At 36.3% G+C, this 26,915-nt stretch overlaps 1 protein-coding gene across 2 annotated transcripts; it reads right to left on the bottom strand.

Annotated features, from left to right (window-relative positions):
• Window positions 1-735: 735 nt before the first annotated feature.
• Window positions 736-26,754, bottom strand: LOC105038026 (sterol 3-beta-glucosyltransferase UGT80B1). Of its 2 annotated transcripts, XR_012137974.1 has the most exons (16): window positions 26,105-26,754; window positions 25,688-26,013; window positions 21,489-21,640; window positions 20,614-20,856; window positions 17,956-18,067; window positions 17,047-17,217; window positions 16,067-16,130; window positions 13,475-13,532; window positions 13,207-13,384; window positions 8,862-8,992; window positions 5,955-6,057; window positions 4,327-4,403; window positions 3,573-3,620; window positions 2,497-2,646; window positions 1,434-1,853; window positions 736-1,240 (listed from the first exon to the last, which is right to left on the bottom strand). XR_012137974.1 is itself a non-coding variant. In XM_010913702.4 (15 exons), exons 2-15 carry the CDS (start codon window positions 25,965-25,967, stop codon window positions 1,659-1,661), a joined length of 1,962 nt encoding a protein of 653 aa, XP_010912004.4. In that variant the 5' UTR covers window positions 25,968-26,013; window positions 26,105-26,754; the 3' UTR covers window positions 736-1,658. The 2 variants fall into 2 exon arrangements, 1 of the variants encoding a protein (XP_010912004.4); XM_010913702.4 differs by having other exon boundaries at window positions 736-1,853.
• Window positions 26,755-26,915: the final 161 nt, after the last annotated feature.

A 26,915-nucleotide genomic window follows, 5' to 3' on the forward strand; every position in this document is an offset into this window, starting at 1 on the left:
CTAACTACAGTGCTTCTCGTTCGTCAGATCAGATGTCATTCTCTTTATCACTTTGAGACCACCGGAAGGACGCATGTTCCACAAAATGATCTCAAGACGGTTTCATGACTTTATTGCTGTGCTCGCTGGTTGGCGAATGTGGATAGAACGAAGCAGCAGTCATCCTCACGAAACCTGAGCTGCCAGCTCGTCATTGCTGCAACCATCCCATCGTTTTCCCTTTCTTCTTTTTTTTTTTCCCCCTTTCCCATAGGAACCTCTGATGCCAGTCAAAGTAGCACTCTTCTCAGTTTTTCCAATTCTGTTTCTCTGTTAGGTACCTCAATGAAGCAGGTGGAGCGGTGGGTCTTTATTCAAACGAGGGAAGAATTAATTACATGCGCCGTTTCTGGGGGAATATATTTAAAGCCCTCCATAGCCGGAATATCCTCATATATTTTGAGCTCCCCTGATTGTTCAGCATTAAATGAGACATAACAGCTATTTATTTAATATTAGATTTTTCTCCCCTCTTTGCCGCAATAAAGCAACTGTTGGTAGCCGTCGTAATGAAAAATAATAAACAACAATTAAAAAAATAATTACAGAACTTACTTAAGACATTATCTATAAACTGACATAATTTTTTGAACTGTTAACAGATCAATGTATCCAATAGAAAAATGACAAAAATGATTCATCTCATTTTTAAGACAACAGGCAAATAATGGCAGCAGCGTACAAAGCGACACGAGGGGTCTGAAACCAACAAAATTTCGCAACAAACATTTGTTCAGTCGTTATTTGAAACGTTGAAATACGTTACATTTCGAACCAATTGCCCTATCAAACGAGCATCCTAAAGCAACTTGATCAGATACAAATCCATCTAATTTTGAAGGTCCCCAGGAGCTTCCCGGCTCCAATCACACGTCTATATCAACTGCCGCCCCAGTTGAAGTTTCAACCCCGGAATAAAACTGCCGCTGGATCGAGTCACATCCTGCCGGGAGCCCACCGAGACTGGCCATCATTGCGCAAGGCACGATAGTGAGTCTTCTAATACAGGCTGCAACAAGCAACCCGTTTGATGACATTGTCCGACTGTGTTTCCTGATCCCTTTATTTATCTCAGTCATGGAGAAAGGCTACCAAACCCAATTGCTGTCTTCAATAAAGGTTCAACTCAATCAGGAGTTCTGATTCTGAAAACCAAGCCATTTCAATTTCACCACCTGCTCCGGGGACGTCATTCCCCTACCTGTGTGGGTTTGAATAACACGCACATCTGAGCAGAAGTCCATGCATGTAATGATTCAACAATTGATATCACCCTCGGTTAGTTATAGAAAAAATCTCCACAATTATGATAAATATGATGGCAATCCCTTTCCTGCAGACTATGTACACAATTGAAATTGAAGAAAGAGCACTCCAAAGTAATGCTAACATACTTTCCTTGCGGATATCGTACGCGAAAAAATGCTATTCTGCTGGATCCTACAAAAAATCTGCCCCACTCACCCAATTGTAGAAGACTATCAAAACAATATGATCACCTTTTTATTCCTCATATTCACAAGTAAAAAAAACCAATGAGATTATAATAAATAATGACTACAGATGGCCAAGAATAACAAACAAATTCTATTCACACCGGTGATCTAGAGATGCTGGGGCTATGAGGTGCATGGAAGACAACACCACTTCTCAATTAACTGCAGCAGCCATTCGAGCAGGTTTGGAGGTTCATCTGTGGTTGCGGGAGGGACTGGTATCTCTGGAGGCAAATGGCGGTGGAATGCATTCACTGCAGCCACCACACCATCTTCATTCTCTATTTGTTTCGCTAATTCCAAAGCCCGCAATTTAACCTTCAAAAACCAACAGAAAAAAGATAAGATGATGCGAAATAAAAACATAAGAGCAAATATATCAGCAGGCTGGAGAAATTAAGAGAACTGTTTTAATAATCTTGAAAGGTAAGCTAATTATTATTTTCTACTCGAAATGGTCCGATGTGTTCATAAACTTCTTGTGAGCAGAATTCTAGAAGTTGAATACATAATCCTTATTCTAGCCACATTAGTTGTGTCATGTAGGGGCATGCGTGCGCGCGCGCGCATGTTTGTGTAAGTACGTGCTCCCATTCAACTATCTGCAGCATAAATTTCTGAGATTAGCTAAGCAAACTATGTTTCCTGATTTTGTTAAAAAGTTCACAGAATATTTGTGTTTCAGTGCATGAGTGCAGCTTCTAGATGTAACATCCAAATAAGTAGACTCAGCATTACAATGACTCAGCATTACAATGCCAAAAGCATGTTCTTTCAGGTTTCATCACTAATAATTGCTTTTGTGTGATCGGTGGCGAAAAACATCTACCACTTGACTTTTAGTTTCAACAAAAAATAAGAAAACTAGTGAAACTGATTTTTATGAAGGAACCATGCACAACAATTATCCATTTTCTAATGTCATTTATGCATTTAACAGAGAATCAAACAGCATTGTTACCTCTGGCTCCAACATAAATCTTATGGCATTTGAAAGGCATTCAACATTAAGCTCAGCTATGGGAATTGGTGCAGGTCCCACTTCTTTTGTATAAATCCTATCACCCCAGAAAAACTGGTCCCCGAAGAAAGGCACAATGGTGGTTGGACACTGGAATAATAAGGCAAAGAGTCAGAACGTTCCACATATGCTAACCTTATATCTGAACACAATGAAATATACAAAGAATCAGGTAGTGTGTTACTTAAAGCAGCAAGGATGTTTTTTATAACAAGAAAAAGCTAATTAAACTATATCAAGGCATCATTTATCAGACTTTAGTAACCATAACCATCAAGCCCCCTCACGTATATGGAATAGGCTCTCTGGATCACTTTTTGGCCAATCATTACCATAAATGAATGGATGGATCATAATCCAATTATGCATGATATATCAGCACATGATTGTCATATATAAACTATAACTGTTGCCAGACCACACTCAGTGAATCACAGAATTATGGAGTTTGTGCACTAAATTCCAGGAAAAAGAATTAGCTGCTCATCAAAGTAAAAATACAAATGCAAATTTCCTAGTGGATGTAAGTGGCACCGGTAGATCACAAACTTGCGAAGCACAAGTTTTGATAGTGAAACACTCTGGTTGTGTTATATTGGAAAGATGTGGGTGGTGCTTGCACTAAGACAGAAGCTTATGACCCTGGATAACCTCAGTGATGATATGAGTCATTCAATGTGAATGCGATGGAGATTTCTTCTTTAAATTTATTGACAGTTGCACCTATGTTTCTAATCAATATACTACAGTTGCTCTCTCTGCAAATGATTTTACTTAGACAGAAGAAAATATATCTAACTACAAAAAATGTTTTTATTAATTTCTGATGCCTTCTTGGAACATTGGTGCAAGAGACTCATGGGTGGTCAACTTGCACCACGTCTAGGAATTGGCATTACATATATTTGGGGCTATGTGTGAGGCCAGAAAAGTATATATTAATATAAATGCATATATGCACATATATGAAATTGGATACTGAATAAAAAGAAAAGGTCTTCAAAGGAAATCATTACCCCAGCCCTTAAACCTGTAGCTGTCGTACCAGCTCCACCATGATGAACCTAAGTATTTAAAAAAAAAAAAAAATCTAGCAGTCAGTAAGAGGGAAAAAAAAATGATTTTATCCAAAGAAACTGGCAAATAGCTAGCTTGCAGGTTTTCTCATCATTTTGGAGAACCAAAAATGACATAAAATTTTGATATGAACTGGCAATCAGACACATAGAAAGGTGAAAAATAACAGCAGAAATGATGAACTGGGATTTGTCAGTAAGGAACCAGATACCATTAACCAAACAGCAGATTGTAAAAGCTCATACTATTCCAGAAACAATTCCATGAAATGAAAATTCAAGATGTAGCATCCTAATATGAATAACTTGTTACTGCTTATTCCTTGTATTCCAATGTTCCAAAGATTAATGTACATTAGTTTCCAAAAATACACTTTGAAGGAAGCCAAAGACCTAAATGCAATGTTACCAGCAATTCCTAGTCCATGAATTAAAAGAAAAAGGTCCATCTAAACAATCAGATCTGGATGTGTCAGATTTTCCGGACAACTCCAAAACCATAGATGTCGAAATAATGACATTAAAATTTTGGTTAAAGACAAAACAATAAGATTATAATAATGAAGATAATATGTCATAGTTTTCATGTTACTAGTTGATATTTTGTTTCATACTTTCATTTGTAAAGGATAATAATTCAAATGACAAAACATTGAATATGAGAACTGTTAGTCAAACAAGCTTCGCAACTAACCACTGCAGCACACCGAGGGAACAACCAGTCATGAGGGCAATCCTCAACAAGATACACATCCACAGGAACTTCAAAAACTGCAAAAATGAATCAATGGATTAGAAGATAGTTAATTGGTAAACATACAATTGGTCAAATTCCTATACACCACAAATCAATGACAGCTGAAAGGAGGGACAACATATACAAATCATATCATGACTAATATGTATCTACATACATGCATGAAATATAGTAAAGATACATATGTATGCCTACAAAACACACAAATCGATACAATCTATTTTACAGAACCACCTTCATAGATAATAGTAAACTAAGGATATTTTGGTTGCAAGGAAATACACAGACAAGGAAAACTAAGACTTCCATGAAAATGGAAAAGTTTTCTAGCAAACCAGTTACAAGTTTGCCAAATTTGCTAGTTTTGTCATGAAACAAACAAATGGAAAAATAGATTTTCCTAGAAATGAGGTTTCCAGACAGTTTTCCTTGCATCCAAACATATCCTGATAGGAAGTAAGTTTGATTCACGATGACGGATAAACAGCATAGGATTCTTATACATGGCCATAAGGCAAGACCGAGGTTTTAAGTTTGGCCTAAACCAATCCACTTTGTCTGAAAGGCATTGGTTTTAGCCAAGGCCAAACTTTGATATGTATCATCATATTGGTATTATTTGTTTATTTCTTTAAGCACATGCACTGTATAATATCAACTCTTGATGCTTCTTTTTATTCTGGTTTTTCTGAGTTAAAAGAAGAGATAGATAATAAATATTATTCTTGATGGGCTGAGGACTCAAAGGCGCTTAGGCAATTTCTCACAAAAGCCATTGTGAACAACTAAGTACTAGAACTTTCACAATTATAACATCTTTTTTTAAATATAAACTAATACAGTATTCTACAATTGCATCCATTTGGTTAAATAGCAATTAACATAAACAATAAGACAAAGAAATTCCCTGATACAAAATATTTGTGAGTTCTACAAAAAGAGGATGAAAAAATTTGACTGCACTAGGAACTTAAAAGCTACATAATTGCTAAATATTATAAATCTTTGAAAAGCTGAGTTCAAGAAGTAAATAACATATATATTCATCGCATAAATAGTAATAACTTGAGTTTCACTTGTATGTAAATATTTTTTTTTGAAACTTTGGAAATTACCAAGACTGCAAGTTCACAATGCCCGCCAAACTGAAACCAAAACTGAGTCTTCAAACTTTGGGCAATACTAGATTGTAATACAGTGACATAATATAAGAGGGATTCAATCAACTGTGCTAAGAATCTAAAAAACTAGTAATGGCATTGTAGATGATAGCCATTGCAGCTTATTAATGAGGACGAAATTGCAAATCATAACTTAAATTGACTAAAATATCTAAAGTCTAAACAACATTCAAGGTCAATATTTCTTTCCAAATGCATAATCGAACTCATTTTAGATGTGACATGAGACAATATTCAGTAAAAGAATGACCCATAGTTACCAAATTATCAAAAAACCAACCATAGTGATAACTTATGACAAAAAGTTGCATATATCAACTTGTGTCAAAAACTTAGCTGGCACTTCAACATCATATATGAAAACAAGAGCAAGGAAGTACTTACCGCTACCAAGATCTCCCCATCCGCGGTCAATAATGCCCCTTTGTCCTGTTTCTTTCAGCGCCTCCAGAATAATAGATGTTATCTTCTTGGAGTCTTCAAGAGGCTTAACAAAAACCACATTACTCACATTATGAAATATCATTTATAGCTTTTTCAAACAAATAACACAAGAAGCAATTAAGAGCTTGTTTGGATGCCAAAGATCCTTATTGGTCCGATAAGATCTGGTGCTGGCTCATACATAATGGAATCCAAGTGAGAGAGAAGTTGGAGGAGCTGATCACAACTATCTTGATTTTTAGGGATACAACAAACAGCTGGAAAGGTGATTTACCTTGTCCAAGAAAGTATAGAGAAGTCATGATCAGCTGAGCTTCCTTACCTTTCCCACACCTTCCACTGTAGTTTTAAACTAGAAGCTGGCACCATCTAGATCTTATCAGATGATAAAATCTCCTAGAATCCAAACACGCCCTAAGAGTCTCTTAGATGGAAAGAGCTGGGAAGGGCTAAATGGGCCAATATAAGACTCAATATGCCTAGCTAAGAAAATCAGATGGAAATAAAGGTGCTGCTAGACAGATTTTCTTAAATACATAAACCTTGTAAACAAAAAAGGAACAACGAGATGGATATAAAAATTTTTCTTGAAGGCAAGCGACCTTAAATGGAATTAGTGAGACAAATGGCATGCAAGGATTCAAATCCTAGCAGGACATTCTGCGGGACACTGAAATAGAATGCCATCACATATGTTGGGATAGAACCATTCTGCCATCATCCCAGCATCCCAACGGCATGCCTTGGGACATCACCAGTCCCAAATATCGGCACAAGATGGGACGCCGGCATGTCCCGTTCCATGAGAAAATCGAGACAGCCCCATCCCACAGGATTTAAAACCTTAATGGCATGTTCCTTAATATCCATGTTCTCTACATATTTAGTTGCATTTGTACATTTATTTACCACCATCCACATTGTTGTTATGTGAAAATGTGTTTGTGTGGATGCATGAGTGCGTGAGCATGTGTGTCCATAGCACACTATAATCGTATGCAGCATAGCAATTAGAACTAATTCAAACCTAAGATTTTAGTATTGGTGCATTCTTGTCCCCATACGGACACATGGTATGGGTGCTATGCCGACTTCAACAATGTACCATGTGCTGATACAAGGGCATACCATACTATCCCGCCCAAACTGGCAAGGTACCATTAGAGGTTCATACCCTGACAAAAGTTGACTTTAAGGTCATGATAGAACATTAGAGTAGTAGTGTAGTATTTTTCCCTTTTTTTTTTTCAAAGAAGAATAACCACAGAAAATTGCAAGGTCAAAAGGTTTTGTAGTACGTGTTTAGCATAATAAAGCATGCCTTAAAGACTTTCAATAAAGGAGTGTAAAAAATAGTCTAAATTCTATAATCGAGTTTGCCTAATATCTGTCTGTGTCTTTTAAATTTCTACTAACAGTTTTGACTATATATAACTATGGATTCTGGTCAAGTGTTGGCACACCAAAGTATGTTGTATGTGTAAAAACGAACAGCTCAAATGAGCATGACAGAAAACTAAAAACTTCGAATCCTTCCAGTTCACTGCACTTAAATAGAATAAGAAGGAATTGTACTAAATATCTACTGTACGAAAAACAAGCCCATAGTTTCTCTCTTATAATATTGAAAAATTTTGATTTGTGAGGTAAAAGAATCCAAAACAGCAAAATTACCATTTAACCAAGGACTGTCGACAATCAAGTTGCTTCCACAAAAAGTGAAATACACTAAGATCATGCTTGTCATAAATGATAATAACCATGAAATGATGCTCCAGTACTTGGAATCAACAAATAATCAGAAAATTGTAGATGAATTCATATTTAAGAATAATTGGAGAATAAGGATAAAGCTAGTACCAAATATTTGGGAAAAATGCTACGTGGTTATGGTTATAGATGAATTCAAATCGAGGCAATAGAGTGCATGACATCAAATGAATCATAAGACTAACTATATCTTAGTTACAGCTGAATATCTTATATAAATATCCATTGGCATCCAGTCAGGGGAAAGTTTGCTTGAGCCTTCTTTTCTATCCTCTGTCTTGCATCCATTAGAAAGCATACCGTGCAGATCAGCAAATGGATTTAACCACCAATGATCAACATCAGAGCATCTTTTTCACCAGAAGAACACAAATGTTAAGGTCTCTGCTCCTTGTAGATCGTTCAGCGAAGACTCAAACTAGCTCCAATCAATTGCTAACTTAATTACATTCAGTAGCACTTAATTATAGCAAAGAATCCATTTTGACCCCCTTTTGGAAAAATTAGTATGAAGACAATATTTCCATATTTTTTATACCTTTCCCGCATGCAACAATCACAGGAATCCAGAAAAAGCCCACTTCAAATAATCTGCTTTAATTGTATTTACAAATGAACTCATCTATTTACTATTGCTGCTTAAATACGAGCTTTTATAGTGTTAGTGCAAATGGACACCATTTAGCCTTTGTCAAGGATTCAAGCCTTTAAACATAGACCAATAGAAATAAAGGTCCAAAAGAAGTTCAAGCAGGCCAAAACTATTAACCAGCATGTGGAAGAGACAGTCATTTCACTTTGGTTAGAAACTTAGAATACATTCAATAAAAACAAAGAAAAAACCAGTCTCAGGTGAAAAATAGAGCACAAGTACAACTCAATTCCAAATTTGACTCATCTCCTTGAAACTTTAGTGAGGTTATCTGCTACTCCTACCATGGTTTTCACAAATTCTAAAAGCAAACTGTATTCCAATCAGATAATTAGATTTAATGTATTAATGTAAACATCATAGAAGACAACTAGCCTATTGAAGTATATCAACATGGAGCTTTTTCTCTTGAGCAGGAAATGTACCATGCTACCAAACCCTATATATATAGGCTTTGGTCCCCGTTCAATCCATTGTGTGAACTCCTTTGGTGGTTGATACTTTGTACCAAGGTTCAAGAAACAAAAACCAACAACATCCACTGAGATACCCCAATCTGCAAATGATTATACGAAAAAAGTCTAGTTAGTTAGAAAATTGGGGGTTTATAGACAAAGGAAACAAATCAACACTGAGATGATCCACTAAGTAAAAAGAAAAAAGACTCCAGCAGCATATAAAAGCCAAATGTTTGAAAGCCTGTTTCAGAGAACATGGTGCAAAGCACAAATAGTCTCCATGTTATTTAGTTAGCAGAGGGAGAGTAGCACTTGAATGGACTTCAGACATACTATCATGATATTTAAAGATCTTGAAGTTATAACATGAAAGAGAGAAATGTGAAGTTTATTTCTCATGCCAGTTTAAGTGATTCCAAAATGCTTAGTTAGTGATATACTAGCCATGGTTTCCTCAGCTCATAACCTGGATGCTCCCTACTCCACCACTTAAGTGCTAGACAAAGATTATTTCTAACCGCAGTGTCACAACAAAGCAAAAATTATTTGGCATGACAACATGTTATCATTTGACAACCAATCGATGCCAGTGCAGCAGATGTTTTCTCAATGTAGGATGAAAAGGATGAACTTCTGACCTCAAAACGGCTGTTGGGATAGTTTTAACATGCAAATAGATAAGAAGTCCCTTGTTTAGTTTTTCTCATCCTTCTGTGAATGGGTCAGCTAACATCTGCCACAGTAATAGCTGCATATAATTTTCTTTCCAGTTATCTTGTGGAGAAAATGTCAGCAGTCGGCTATAAGGACATCTCGAGTAAGCTAACATAGTTGTATGAGCATAAACAAAGTCTTTCTTTTTCCTTTTCCCCTTCCATTTGACTAACAAGTGGTGCCATAGACGTTATGACAATGATAAAATGACATATATACATACAGAGAAACTTGAAAGCAAATTGTTGCGATTCAAAGAGGATGCAAATGAATAACATCAACACCATTTCAATCCAAAACCGACCCACAATGGCTTGGTTTATTTGGAACTGAAGTCATTTTGATCACCAAAGATATAAAAATATGACTATTTCAGATGTATATGTAAGACATAGATCATACAAGACCTGATCCAACCTGAACTGACCCGAAACTGATATATAGTTCATCCAAGGTTTTAGATACCAGTGGCATGGTAGGATGTCTCTGTCCCAAATGTCTGGATGGGGCACCATCCTAAGTGTTGGAATGGTACGGGATGGGTCAAGAAATGGACTGGGACGGAATAGGACATCCACTATCCCGAGTGTCAATACTTGGAGCATCTCGTTCCATGGAAAAATCGAGGTCCCATTCCACAATATTTAAACCTTGGTTTCATCTATCCTGATCATCCTCAAATACAAGAAATTATGGTGTTAGCAATAACTTTATGTAATTAGACATCAATTTTGTTCTTAGAGACAACTTGCATGCGGTTCCTAAGAAGACATAGGCAAAAGGATTGTTGATAATGCTTGCTTGCTATAACTATTGATTTCATGCATGTTTAGTATGCAATCAAATAACCCAACTTGTACATGTTTCAGTCATTTGTGATTGGATTACTATTGACCCAATTTGACTGAACAACCTGATGGATCAATTGAACATATCTTACAGCAATCCAACCATCAAGGAAATGGTCAGGCCTGATTCAAATTTGACCTGATTCAAATAAAAATCATGATTGGAAAACCAATTCCAACCTAGCAGCTTGCAGATTAGTGATACTTTAGAGCACGACAAAAAACTAATAACATAAAAGTCCTGGATGCTGTAAAGGTGAGGGACAAAATGGAATAGCAATTTAGATTGAGAAAGTTTGCCAAGGATAAAATGACTGAGGGAAGTAATAAATAGAACAAGCAACAGGTTGGTGCATAAATGAATAGCTAGGACCAAAAGACAGTGAGAAGACAATTTACCAGAGGAAGTGACTCAGAGAAAGAACATTTAGATGAATCAAAAGTAGACTTGGCAGAATATCAACTAGAGAGAAGGTAACTATATGATGATTCGAGAAGGAAAACTTAGGTAAAGCCAACTACAAACCAATTATAAAAAATGTACAATAATAGAGCTATATGAAAAACAAATTACAGGTTCCAAAGATCATGAAAGAAGCTGGATTAATATGCACTTGACTGGCTTTTTATTGAGATTGTTAAAACGAAGAAAATGCTTGATCATAAAAAAAGATATTGCAAGCATGTGTCGTGAATTTAGTCCACATACATGCAAGCATATGCAGAGACTTGTGCACAGAACCTATGCATTGTGAATTTGCATGCATGCGCGCTTGTGTGGTTTAGAGAGAGAGAAACGAGCTAAAATTTCATGTGAAGGATTTAAGCTTTATTCCTATGCAAATTAAATAATAAGAATTTCAAATGAATCAACACCCTTTATCATATTAATTAGCACACCTAAAGAGCACATGTCATATGCTTTGATAGTTAGTTGCACATTTCTAAAGGAAACACATAACTCAAGTATCCAGAGTTCCAGACCTATAAAATTTTGGTTCATATGTGCCTTAAGATGCTTAGATTCTGCAAAGTGTTGCTAATTCTTGATTTCTAATGCCCATTATGCAAGTTTAAACCAAGATCAATCAATATCATTCATTTTAATACCTCTAGATACACGGTTGAGAAGCCTTAATCACGATCTGCTATGTGAATTCTCACATTAATTCACATTATTCTTTGCAAAGATAGCATGATTTTGTCGCAAGACACTACTCAACTACACACGTTCACACACATACATCAGTCATCGTTAATTCATCATTCTACACTAAAAATGAGCTGGATCCCTACCAACAGGATTTGAGCCGAAAGAACCTTTGTTTGAAAGACACAATGAAGTCATGTAAAGTAAATAACCACCCCATTAATCATGATCTCCAATTACCTAGAAACCAAAAGCTAAATGCATTGGACATTACATTTGAGTCAAAGTGGACACAAAATAGGCGGTATAGATAAAATTTGAATTCCAAATGTATGGTAGGCATATTAACCGAGAACAGCCCACACTCCCAATCATGATATACACATCTTAAGGCACATATGGACCCAATTTTCAGCAGGTGTGTACACTTTTAAACCATAAATCATCAAACTATTGTAACTTGTGATGGAAAATGTCCATTTGGTGGTCTCTTGATAAACAGGTAAGAAACTTTGAAATATTTGATTTTGATTTCAAGGCATAGTTGATGTCAAATCATGATTAATGATTTAAATTCTTAATTTAAATAACTAATCATGTATACTGCACTGATGGAATTGGGTTTCAAATCCAACCTGTAGAACAGATCAGTCACATATATAGAAATATATGATACATATTATAAATTTATAAACACATATACTTGCATACAGACACACCAACTTAATCATGCCTTGTTATCAAAATGGATGATAAGAAATTCAAATAGATGATATATGCTTAAAAACAACCGCAAGCATGCTACAGACTTGTCACCTATGCATCATGGGATCACTAAATGATTTTTTTAGAAAACAGGACAAATCATTTTTTAGATCTACGATTTGGAACTATCAAGACCATGCATTTTAGTCTATATGTATTTCAAGATATATAAAATATGATGAACACGATGCATGGTGCAGGTAATTGTTGAGCACCCACTAACATTTTACCATAGGCATAAGCCACACAACCATGTTATTCACTGGGAACATCCCCGACACATATTTAAGTATCTGCATTTACTCACTCAAGGTTTTCAGTATCGACCCATAGCAGCCAATACAAGTTGTACCCATACTGGCCAGTACAAGTCGTACCACACAAATCCAGTATGGTGCTGGAATGTTGGGGACTTGATATACCCTCGAACTGCTGGCTCCAACAACATACTCTGTGTCAGTACAGAGGCATATCATGTCGCACCAACCATACTGGGGTCCTTTAATGAGAACTAAAACATTCATTATCATGTGTGTTTATGTGCATATACACATGTAGTTACATTGTATATTTTAGTTTAGAAACTACACTAAATGATGGAGCAATTAGGTTTTACTCACAAATAGATTAGTGTGACAAACACAATTAGCCAATGCAGATAAACCATATTTGTCAACATAGAAATAACCACCTTGAGCAACATTATAGTAAAGAATGCATGTGAACTAGTTGAAAAGGAGAAACATAAAGAAATTTGCTTCCGGCATTCTTAGGAAAGAACTATGAAAGGCAAACCATCCATTATACATTGTAACAACCAAAGAGCCCAACTTACCACTTGGTTTTGGCACAATGGAGGGGCTCCACATGTATCCTGTTGGCAAATGTGATATGGATCCATGATATGTACTGAAGTAAGCGATAGGAGGCAACTTCAACTTCCTTTTTCTAAAGTCATTGATGAATCCCCTAATGCCCCACCATACTATCAAATCCACAATAATATATGATAGCTGGAGAAGAGAGAGTATAATTAATTGATAGGCTTTTATGGGGAAAAGTCTGAATGACAAAACAAATAAGTCAAATGAATGAGAGCATACCTTATATGCTGCACTTTGAGGCACACGTGCCAATGGATGTGGAAATTCATTTGTTGGCCTGCCTATAAATGTGAGAAGTGAGAAGGTGCATCATTGCCAATAATGTAGGAATCTAACAAAGTAGAGCTGCTTCATAAAACGATATGACTGTAAAGAAGACAGCCCATGCTCAAAGCTCTCGAGCCCAATATGTTACGAGGTCAAGCTCTTGCTCCAAACAGAATTGGAAGAAGAAAATGTCCAGGTTTGTGATGTTTGATTCTCCAACTCAATAACTATATAGATTGCACTAGCAACAAACCATTTTAAGTAGATTTCCCATCCATAAATAGAAAATACCACAGATATCACACAGCATCCAAATGACCCGATTTATAATAGCTACCATTCTAATAGTCAATCTTCCAACAAATTCTGACGGATAAGAGAGCTAAACAGGCTTTTTCCCCTGGCAGGGGAATAGTTGGAGGAGAGAGAATCCTGATATTAGTGAGTTTAACTCTGAGTAGGAGTCTCCAATTCCACAACATGAAGATTTTCCAAACTATCCAAATCATATTTAAAAAAAATACACCAATTGATATTCTTAAAACCAAACTAAAAATTGTTTATTCTATGTGTAAAAAATAAAATGAAGCCACTACTCCAATAACGAAAAACAGATAAAATGGTGCATAAGTACAATAATAGAAGGCGAAAACAGATAAAGATTCTTTTCCATGTTGGCTTTCTTGTGGCCAATTCACTAGCCATGTCACTTGGTACAAGCTGGGACATTCTGATCCCGCACACATCAAAAAAGAGTCCATGATGGCTTTCTTTCATCTTTTCAGTTCAATTACAGGAGCAAGCTCAAAGAAGGGAAGGAAGAGGGGGGTGGGAGGTGTGGAGGAGAGGAAGAAGGAACATGTGCGGAGGTCTGGCCTCCCTTCATCAGTTTCAGCCTTCTCTATGCTGAAATCTATGTGCATGCAATATAAGTATCATTCAGCCTTTCTTTTTTGACATTAATTTGGCCAAAAATTAAGAAAATAAGGAGAAATCATGCCAGTTTTCGTACTTGGTATAAAATTTGAGTACATTGAATGGTAGGGGATCAACCTGCAAGATGATATTTTAGATATATTCTATTTTTCTAAATTATATTATTTTGGTAATATATTAATCATTAAATATATGATTGATAATAATTGATAAATGATTAGAGATGTTTCATTTAAATTTTTGGTATTTCGTATTTTATTCAAACACAAGTGTTGATCCAGTTAATGGTGTTCTAAACCCAAAAATCAGTGTCATTGAGATCAAGTCATAAATCGTAAAGTGGGTTGGATTAGACAAGATCATGAATTAGATTGCAGATAATAAGATTTTTTTTCTGATTTCTTCCAATGATTTTCAAAATATATAAGACATGTAAATATCAATACATTAGTCAAATATAGAGCAGATGAATGAAGAATAAAAATCCATATATACGAAGTATTGTTTCCACAAACATAAGTCCATATACAACATGTCTAAGGAAACAAACATGGTGTTTAGTTATTCAAAATGTTCACATATACCTGTTAATTCAATTAATATTTTAGTAGCAATCTTTTAGATAAAAACAATAGCAGGATTTTAACTTATGACAGTAAAAATATGAAAGTTTTCTTTGGGCAAGCTTGCAAATTTTACTACTCAAGACTTATCAGTATTAAGTAACTTAAAATCCAAAGTACCAAATAAATTATAGAAAATGGAATCGTGCATGTTTTATATCTAAATGGTTTAATCAAGTCAGTCCTTATGATCCAACAGACTATATAATTCATATTATGGATCTAATTCCTATCTTCCTAATCATTCCCTAGCCAAACATGTGATCTGGACCATTTAGGATCATTTCGATCTAAATAGTAAGATCTAGATTATGAATTATAAGATTTTAATAACAACACTAACAATCGATTCAAAACCTTATTTGATGGATCTTAAAATTTGTAAATACTCATTAAAAACTAACTAAAATCAATAAGAGTTACAAAATATTGTTTTTTTTTTTTACAAAAAAAAAAAGCCTACAAGAAGGGCATCTCAACATTGTGCTCATTTAAGAGGATTAAAATAGGCCTATTTAAGAGGCTAAAAAGACTTCAAAAATCATTAAAACCAACAAAAAATCCTAAAAGTTTTAAAAAATAAAAAGATGAGGGTTTGGAGGCATCCCCATAAGGTATTGAGGGACTAGGTTATCTTAAGCGTCAGGACAACAGAATTCTGACACCATACCAAAACGGGATCCAACTAAGATAGGTGCCATACCAGGTCTTGAATCAGTATAGACAATAAAGAAAGCCCTGTAGTGATGAATTTAGCATGCTTAATCCATTTCAGATTGTTAAAGTCGGCCACATTCCAAATTTCACATGGCAAACAATGACATTTTAGTGAAGGAAAGGGTTTATGTGTATATAAGGTTCAATGAAATTGAATGAAAAGAGCTTGTAACATCCATAGTGCTCGTGGAATTGACTAAAAATGGATAAGAAAGTTAAAGCATATAATACATTAGTATCTAGAAACTAGAAAGTAATACAGACTCACGTCCAAGGCATTGTAAAGAAGATGTGGAGAGGAACACCAAGAGCTTCAGCAACATGTGCATGTCCTGCAGGCACAACCAAATACTCGAATATCAGGGTAAAGATCTTCAAACAAATTCTGCATTCATATAAAGATGTTTAGTAGCCTTAAAATTCAAATATTGATGGATAGGATCATGAAAATAAGTTCTGTAAATATCTGTACTGAAGTAGTGATCTTCTTCCTCCTTGAGAAGTAATATATTCAAGATTTGCACTTGTCAGATGAGATTGAGCCATAATTGGTTCATACGATAAAACTGAAGATTATGGTTATCATGATTCACTAAAGCATATGTTCTTCATTGATGTGCGAAAAAAATGTAACTGAAAATATTACAAAGACAAACTCGAAAAAGTTCTCTTCAATACCCATGGTGTGCATTAGCTTTTAACATTGACACATGCTACCAACCTCTCCAAACTATTTTTTTTTTTTTAAAAAAAAACTGTTGCAATAAGAATGATAGGCCAATTCCTTGTGGTGCATCGATGTCACCTAATTTATTATAAAATGGGTCAAATGGTAATGTGAGAATCTGCACAACAAAGTAACCATGCAATCACAATAGCAGTTGCTGGTATTTGAATTTTACAAAAAAATAATACATGGTGGCATGTGATTAAAATTGAAATGAAGTCTACATGAGACAGAATACTGCCAAATACTCATTAAAGTGAGACAATGAAAATATAACAAGTGCACAATTGTGAGAAGTGATTTCTTAGTCCATTATTTAATTGATAAAAAAAATAAACATAATCTAGAGGATAAGAAAAAGCTTAATAAGCTCTAAATTTCATGATAAATATTTGCACCAGTACTAATGAAGAAGCAATACACACGCACACAGACACACACACACACACACACACAGAGAGAGAGAGAGAGAGAGAGAGAGGGGTGCAAAAATCTGTATTTCACAATAACATCAATCTCACCATAAGCAGGAGGATTTGCAATAATTGCTTGAGCTTTAAAAGGTGCCCCAGAATCCAAATCAGGTTCTGTACATGCTGGAAGGAGAGAATTTATAATTTCCTTCAGCTGTTTCCGCTGTATAGATATTTCTGCTGGTCCAGCTAGTAGGAAACCCTTGTTTCTTGCCATATCTGTTATTCATAAATATCTAGACCTAATAAGTTTGATAAACTTACGACCAACTATTATACTATTAAGGATAGACAAGAAAAAGAAGAGAAATATGTGGTATCAATGCTCCATTAAGAGTTCCTTCAAACAACATTAACTAGACACTTCAGAAATGGGAAGCAATATCAAAGTTGATGACTTTCACTAAAAGAAATGACCGGACAAAACCAAGAAATCACCCCTTAGTCTGTAAATCCTTAGTCTGTAAACTTCAATATCAAGTGTTTTCAAATCTTTCAAAATGCATATGAAAATTTATTTTTTCCAGCTCTTAAATTTTGCAAGTTTGGGAAGATTTTCATTAAAAAATAAAAAAGTTGTCACACATAGTACTTTAGCCTTTCACTAGTCCGGAAACTTCAACATGTTTTCATATTCTCAAAAAGCATATGAAAATCTATTTTTCCAGATTTAAAATATACTTTCGCCTTTCATATTGCTCTTAAATTTTGCAAGTCTAGGAAGACTTTCATAAAATAATTGTTGTCACACAAGAGTACACAAACCACTTGGAAAACTTGACAATTCTCCAGCAAACACACAAGATGGAAAAAGTGGTAAATCACTTTATAATTATCAAATGGGATAAATGATATAAAGATCATAGGACGAATATTTGACCAATCATAAGACTGATTATAAACAAGAAATTTAATGATGTATATCAAAGAAGTTTGATACACTTTAGGAACCCTTACATCCAGCCATGATTCGAGGATCACCACCCAAAGGGTAAAAGTCAACACCAGCCGACTTCACAAAATTACGGAAATTAACATGAGTTGCCAATCGAACACGATGACCAAACTCCTGCAGGAAAACATAGCAATGCATTAAAAAGAAAAGTACCAATAAAATGCATAACTACAACCACATTTATGGATACCAGAAAATATATGCATATAGCAAAGACCAACTACACCATCTTTTTTCAGGTACCATGAATAATGAATATTGCTATCTTTAGAGCAAGAAGTTAAATACCGGATTTTCTTATGAAGCTAACAGATCATATGAAGAAATGGCATTATAAAGAAATGCCCAGTATCAAAATCCCTTATCGTAGGGACAATTTCAGTTATATTGTCCTCGATATTAATTGCTACAAACTACTAGATCAAATATAGCAGAGATTGCTTTGAGATATGTGTACAAGTCAGAGAGATAGAGATAGAGAGATATTTTATCAGCCTGCCAAATAATTTGAGGAAGCAAGCTTTGTCATAGTCATAATCCACCATTGATTAATATGCGAGAAGTTCTATTGGTGTCAATCAATTGTTAGTTGGTATATGCAACTCAATATATATGTTCATATTCCAGATTTCTTTCCCTATTTACTATTGTAGCATAGACTGCATATTGCAAAACATTTGAAGGAAACCATGTCATAGATAATCTCTCCATTTTTCACATACCAAAGTCATGATATCGGATAATAACTCCACATGCTAAGAGACAAAAGAAAAATATCATGCCGACATAAAGAATACTACAAGAGGTGGTAGTAGATCCTGTGAGTTGTGAACATATTCTTCTCCCTATGAGTTTGTCTTATGTGAAATGAAGATCGATGTCAATCTTAGCTATCAAATGACATAAACAAGAATGTTTGACATTGTCTGTTTGGATTAGCTTTATGATTCATGTTTACTACCTAGCCTAAGCTACTCCCAATGGATTTAAAAGCCAGCGGGAGCCCGGGTAAATTAGAGGCATCTGGAAATGTTAAACTACAAGATTTATTGGGAATTGAAAAAGCTTCTCCAATTTGCCATTATCTTAAATATTGCTAAGTAACTGTTGCCTCTCATGAAACATGAATCTGCCCAATGTTCCACCCACTTACACGCATACATACATATACACATACACGCATACATTCATACATACATACACACGCATTCACATATATGTACATGCACACACATAAAAAAAAATAACAACCAAAAACCTCATTGATGGGCTATATCAATCATTACTCATGTTTTCTCCTGACATGCCCTATTTCAACTTATGTAATTCTATTCATATTCCTTAACCTTGTTTACACAAGTTTTGGTATACAACACAATTTGTTTAGCCAATATTTTATAATGTTTAGACCAAGATTTGCCATACCATACCAAACCGGATAATATGGAGCATATCGTACCATATTAGTTTAGTATCGGTACATGGTACGGGGGATGTATCGACACTTGATATGCCGAATCGGCCCATACTGACATAGTAATAAATTGGCACAAGTAAGAGGCCCATTATCGAGACAGCGAACCTTAGCTGAGACCATACTACATGGTCAAGGGACGTACCGACACTCGATATGCCGAATCGGCCCCATACTGACACAATAACAGATTGGCACTGGTAGGAGGCCTAGTACCGAGACGACGAACCTTGGCTAAGACCTTGAGCTTGAATTTCAAGCATGTTGGGGAACAAAAATAGAATATAAACTGAAACAAAATGAAACCTATCAGGGCCTGTCCCTTGTCAAAGAATTGTGCCGACATACCATACAAGCTAAACAAATGCTACAGCCATGTTCCTACACCTAAGACATATTGTGCCTTTCAAGCCCACAACTAGTTCTCCATCCTCCAAAACTCCGGTAATGAAGTTACCATAATTAGGAACAAAATACAGTGGAAACCCCTAAGGCAATTTATAGCAGAACAAATTGAAAGGAATAGGAAGAGACTAAGAAATGTTTGGTTAGACATCTTTCATGCTTTGAATGGGAGGGAGGGACACTCTTCCATTACCAACACAAACACATGGATAAAATTCAAAGGAAAAGCTAAACAAAACCTCAATGCTCTGAGACATGACTTTGGATAGGATTACACAGTGAAGTTGGAGTCCCAAAGGCAGCACCAGACAAATGGATGAGGCTTTCAGTTTTGTTTATGATTATGCATCACAGATACTTTTGTTTCTTATAAACACAGATATCAAGCTAATTCACAGTATGTTGATGGTAATAAGAAAAAGAAATGTAGACATTGATTGAACCATGTTTGTTCTCAGGCCTGAGTGATAGCAAAACTTCAAACCTTGTCAAAGGGCCAATATGGCTTTTGTCAACCCTTCTATAAAATTATGCAAGATGTATTTACATTTTTCTACAAGTAAATGTTACATAATTTTCATTGATTTTTTTGAGAAAAAACTGAAAAATTACAAAAATCACTCACAGATCAGTATAATTTGACTACTGGGTAAGTCCATGCTGCAAGGCTTCAAGTTTGCATGTATAATCATGCCAGAAGGACCAAGTGGACTCATGATAGTAAACAAAAGTAGAAAGCATCCACATATTACAATATTGCGGAGGATTTTGGTATACATGCCTGAAGTCTCTTTGCAAAAGCTATAAAAGGCTGAACATCTCCTCTTGTTCCAACGACAAGCATTGCGATCTTCAATTTTGGGACCGGCTTGCTGAATTCAAAGACCGTATTCTCAACATCTGTTGGTGTAGCATCTACAGCATCAAGCTCCAGTAGCTCTGATGCTACAGGCGCACTACGAGCGACATCCACCTCCACTGTACCATCATTCTGGATCTTCACGAGGTTCTCAATGATCTTTTTCTGAAACATTTAGATAATTCATTAAGTACAAAACCAGGAAAAATTGAACTTTGAAAGTATATATAATTTGATAAATAAGAAAAATTAATATATGGAAGCTCTTCTTTGGTGTGGTGAGGAAACGTTTATATTCCCTATAGACATAGAAACAATGTTTGCTCTCTCAGTACTGGACCCTGTACTGGTAAAATCCAGTGTAGTGTCGGTACGTGGTACAGTATGATACGGTACGTCTGTGTTGGTATGTGGTGGTTCGGTGTATTGGTACATGTACCAGACGGTTTGGCCCGATACGAAATTCTATGCATAGAAAAGACAATTAAGTACCAGGAAAATAAATAAGCATAAGGAGAAAGGCAGACTGGAATATCATTTCCAGAACAGGTGAAAAACAAGAGTAAATGGTATGTTAGATTCAACATATCATATGCACCAATAAGTGAAGGCAAAGTGCCAAAGTAGGATCTCCCTAGTCTATGCAAATGTGTTGCATCCAATATCATATCTTGGAAAAAAAAAACACACTACCTTTTTTGTATGCAAGTCTAAATATAAAGAGAAAGTATCAATTTATATGCATATAAGCACATTACTACAATCACATCAAAACATTATTGTCTGAAGATACTTACCTTTTCATTTTCTGATAATCTGTCCAATTTCAAGTCATACTTTGGGTTTTCCTTTTTTCCCATCTTTGATCTAGGAAAAGAAAGCTCTGGACCTTTAACTAGAATACTACTACTATTAGATCGCACTGGTGCAGAACTACAATGCTCCAAGCCTGAAAGTAGATGTTAAAAGATGGGATGGTAGATTAAAGGACTACACAGACACAAATTAAAGAATTTAACTTTTTGGGTAAATTTACACATAAAAGTTAGATTCGATCACGATGCATTAAAAATGTGAAATATATATGCCGCAGCCCTCTCTACCAGAATAAAATTGCAATCAATTGTGTCAGATAATGAGTTACCATAGACTACTTAACATGTCTGTGAGAGATTACAACAATAAACAAAAACTTTGTAGCATAACCACTCAAGCATGTTATCAGGTATCCAGAATGAGGAGTTTTCTACTCTCTTTCCAGAAGGATTGAAGCCTCAATCCTACCAATTTAAGATAAAAATGGATGGATATTTGATATAGAGGATCTGTTCTATTGCTTATGGTCCATATCACAAGAACTACTTTGAAACCAAAAATCATGTCTCTTGCGCGTCCATCAAGTGGTCCGAAAATATATTGTTTTAATGGCTCGATATGATGTTTTGCATGATATATGGTTTGGAAACATGCAAATCTATTGAATATTGGTACATGTTTGATTCATGAGGTGTAGATCATGATCAACTAATTTATCTGCCGTATGATGTAGTTTGGCACAGTAATACCATCACAACCTTCGATGTATGTGCCCATTTGATGTATGGGCAAGAGGCTTCCAAAACATCCAATTTTTGGTTTCTTGGCAATTTGTATGATGTAGATCATGATAGACCATGTGGATACTCAATTTAGAATGACCATGATTTATGGTTTGGTAACATGGAAATCTATTGAATATATGTAAATTAATTATGACAAGTATATCATGATCAACAGTATGGATTCTTAATATATAATGTCCTATCATATAGTTTGGCATGCTAGCACTATCACAGCTGTCAATGTCTGTGACCATTCAATCTATGGGGACGAGACTTCCAAAACACCTAATTTTTGTTTTCTTCATAGTTTTCATAATGTAGTTCATAATAGACGGTATGGATTCTCAATTTAGAATGTTCATCATCAATTTTGAATGGGTAAGTAGGGATGGCAATGGATAGGGTTTGGGTTGGGTATTGTACTACCCATTCCCAAACCCGAACTTAATGTCCTATACTCAAATCCTACCCGATACCCGATCAGGTAGAAAAAAAATACCCATCCCCATACCCAACGAGTTCGAGGATACCCACAGGTAACCCATTTCCCCATACCCAACCCATACCCGTCCCATGCCTATCCCATATCCAAAAAAAATAAAAAACCAAAATAATTTTATACATATTATCAATCAAAACAAAATTACCAATTCAACATAGAACATAATTTATAAGTCCAGATTTATAAAAATCAAACATAGAAATAGAATTACAATTCAACATAGAACATATAAATAACCAAAATAATTTGATGCATATTATCAACCAAAACAAAATTACCAAAATAAAATTATAAATATATATATTTGGGTCTGGGTTCGGGTATTACCCATATCCGTAAGTTCGGATTGGATTCAGGTTCGAATTTGGATAGAAAACAGCACTACCCATACCCATGCTACAGTTTTCAGATTTTATCCAAACCCGAACCCAAATCCAATCAAACCCTATTTTTGGGGTTTGATCGGATTTGGGTAGGGTGCATACCCAACAGGTTGGGTCGATTTTGCCATCCCTATGGGTAAGATTGAGGCTTCAATCCTTTTGGAAAGAGAGTAAAGAATTTCTCATATATCTGCAATTTAGGTTTATGTATTGCAAGATATAACAATCAAACCTCAAATTACTTTTCCATGGAATAATGTATTAATAGTTATTGCATTTTCTAAGCATATATATTTTGCATTGACTCAAGGTCTATAACGGATTAGCTATGTGCATCCAAGTGTGGTCCTACAAGTTCTGAGAGCATTTTATGATTGTTCCCGCACTTCATATTGACCCTCTATTGTTGGACATCCAGTTATGGCTAAGGGAACTTCAGGTATGCAAGGGATCCTCCAATGAAAACTAAAAGGCCAGTTTGTTGAGAGTGCTATTTTATTAAGTATGCAATTCAAGCTCATATAACCAAGGAACATTCTTCTATTGTTCACCTGAATTTGCAATGTGTCCAATGAGTAATGATAAATAGCTAAATAAGTTTCGTAAAAGGAGCTGCTTCATTGAAAAGAAACAAATGATAGTCCAAGGGGCAAACTTAAACATGGTTGCCTCTATCAAACTATGATGAACTATTGTGAGCTTAGATACATATGATAGCTCAGTAGGATGTCAAGAATGTATAACTAAAATAAAAACTTTTACACATCCAAACCAATAAGAATAAGCTATGCTACTTAGACTCTTCAATTTAGCCTCAAGCACCAAAACACAACACTTAAAACATGTATACTTGTAAGAACATTTAGACATGGCTCTATAGGAAAGAAATTCTTAGATACCGAAATGATCAGACACTTGGACACAAACCATCCGACACGAATCCGTGTCAGTGTAACATAGCAAATAAGTAACATATTTGGGACGAATCATATGAACTTGGAAACAAATTGATGCTAGTCACATGCTTTGATAGAGAGACTAGGACTAGTTAAATGCAAAGTAAATGTGGAATCAATGTGATCTTTTTTTCATGAAAAGGTGATCAGATTTTGGAATTCTTCTTTTTCTCAATATCTGGTAATAATAAAGACAGAAAGAATGGATCCATATATGAGAAGTACTTTCACAACTTAAGGTAAGAAAGCCCTAAGACCCAAATTACCGATCTGCCATATGCTCATCCACATACATATACATCACCTCTGCTCATATGTGACATAGGTGGGTTGTTACATATGTGGATATACAAGTGTACACCTGTGCATGGTTAAGCTGTTACATAAGCAAGGTTCATAACTAAAATTAGATTATTAGAAATTACAGGTTCCCCCCTCTGGTTGTTGCAGAGATGGTATTATATGATTACTCCTTTGGAGAAAGACGATACTAGCATCAAAAAAATACTTGTAAAGTTGTAATATATGCCATCATTGCCTGCTACCATGCTACAACAGATTGGAACACCGAAAAAGGATTCATGATCTTATTATTTTAACAACTGAGAAGTTTCCAATTGTATGAACAAGCATACACAATGGGTCATAGATTTGAAGGATAAGGAAAGAAAAGCAACAGAGAAGCCCTGGACTGAAGTAGCTATGGAAGATTTGGAGGCACGTAACAGTACAAACATAAAGATAAACACATGGCAAGTTGTGGTGTTTGAAGTGACTGACATGTGCTGGTGAAGAGCGAACATGAGGGAAATGTGAAGGTGCATGGTGCATGTATGGGTTATGTTAGGAAAATCTTAGTGAGATAACCTATAAACCAAATGATAGGATAAGTAAGAACTATTAAAAGTGGTGGGGCCATATACACCATAGTCCATGGAGAACACATGATTTCCAGCATCAAAGGGGGAACAAGGGTAAGAGAAGAACATGAAGTCATGAACACAACCTGTCAAAAGAGCTTTATATGCACTTCTATAGGCTTTGGACTTGGTTAAAACCATTAGCACGGTTGAACACACAAATCCACAGATGATTGGAAAAGTCTTATTGCCCCATTTTTTGTTTCAAGTTCGGAGTGTGTAATTTAATAAGTACAATTTTAACTTGGAAATTCAACATCATTATGATCCAAAGGAAGCAAACTGGAAAATCACTTAAAGGAGCATTTGTTGTGATTGGAATAGAGTACCTATGCATGTCATTATGTGCAATGCACCATTTCAAATAAAAAATTAATTGTGGGCAGTGACTATGTACATGACTTGAAAAGCTTGTCCACCATTCCTGACCTTCTTGTATCATGCTACAATGCAGGGACACACATAATCATTTTCCAAATGATTACATCTCAGCTTAGTTGTATGTTAATTCTTGGTGAAGTTACAGTTTAACAATCATACGGTCTCCACATCTACCTTCAATTATAAGATTTCACATTTACTGCAACTATCATGAGAACAAAATCTACTACACCATATCTGTTAGGAAACAAACCTGAATCAGGCACTGACTCGGAGCTCGGCTCCTTCAATCCAGAAACATCCAAATCCAAATAATTGCAGGAGGCCGACACCCTCGATCCAGAAACACTTGAATGCAACAAATTGGCCGAATAATATCCAACCTCATCTAAACGAGAAGAACCACCCGTTCCCTCCTTCACCCCTACCTCCCTTGCTGTTTCCAAATTAACTACCGGACCCTTCTTCGCCAAGCCCTCACCTTTAACCACCTCGCAATCATCTAAACCGACAGCCAAACCGTTGCTCGCCATGTCATCCGCCGCAGTCGCATCAAAGCATCAAACTCCACCGCCCCAGCTGCCAAACCATCAGATTTCCAAATACATAAACTCCAAGATCAAGTCATCAATCAAACTGAATTGAAACAGAGTAGTAAAGCAACTCTTACCTAACGTTAAAGAATCTCCCCCGTCGCAACTACCAGTCAAATAGATTATCACAACCAAGAATCCAGGCGCAGAGCTCCACCACCGCGTAAAACCCTACGAGCAGCGGGCCTCTCGGCTTCTCCGCCGGCTCTCGAAACCCTAGAAATAAATAGCTCGATATTGTGAGAGAGGAACAGAGAGAAGGGGATGGGGGTCGTGGGGGGCGCGAGATTTGAGGGGGAATAGAGGGCTCAGGGGAAACGGAGGGGGAGGGGGGAAACGAGAAACGTCTGGGGTGGCGATTGGAAAGTCTTGATCCCCGAGGGCCCCTTTCCCACGGAGGGTGGGAGAGGCGGAGCGAGAAGCGCGGGAACAGGTACGCCGCCGAATTTATCACAGTCGGGGAGGAAGAAGACGGCGCCTGTGAGCCGCCTGGTTTTCTCGTGGATCACGAATGGGTCCGTAACGGTTTCCGTCCGATGCCCCGGCAGGACAGATGGAACGGGTTAAGGGAACGGTCCCCGATCTCCGTATCTGTTTCAAGCGTGACCGGGGCCGGTCGAGGCGAGGGAGTTACTTAAGGTGGTCCGGCGGAGGAGAGTAACCGGCGAGCGCGGCGCGGCCGTGGGGAGCGTGACTCTCCCGCGCGCTCCTTCCAAAAAGTGTCGGGTTTCCGTTCGTTTGCGTCGACCGGTTGCGTCGCTGGAATGCATACAAAAGTAGAAGGGGTGGTGCGTCACGTGTGGATGGAAGGTAACTCGGCTGTCTTCGCGGGAGCATCCGTTTGGCCTTGCTGTCTTTTTTTTTTTTGGACAAAATTTTCGGCTCTTG

The sequence above is a fragment of the Elaeis guineensis genome, chromosome 1 (assembly GCF_000442705.2).
Source record: "Elaeis guineensis isolate ETL-2024a chromosome 1, EG11, whole genome shotgun sequence".
NCBI lineage: Eukaryota > Viridiplantae > Streptophyta > Magnoliopsida > Arecales > Arecaceae > Elaeis > Elaeis guineensis.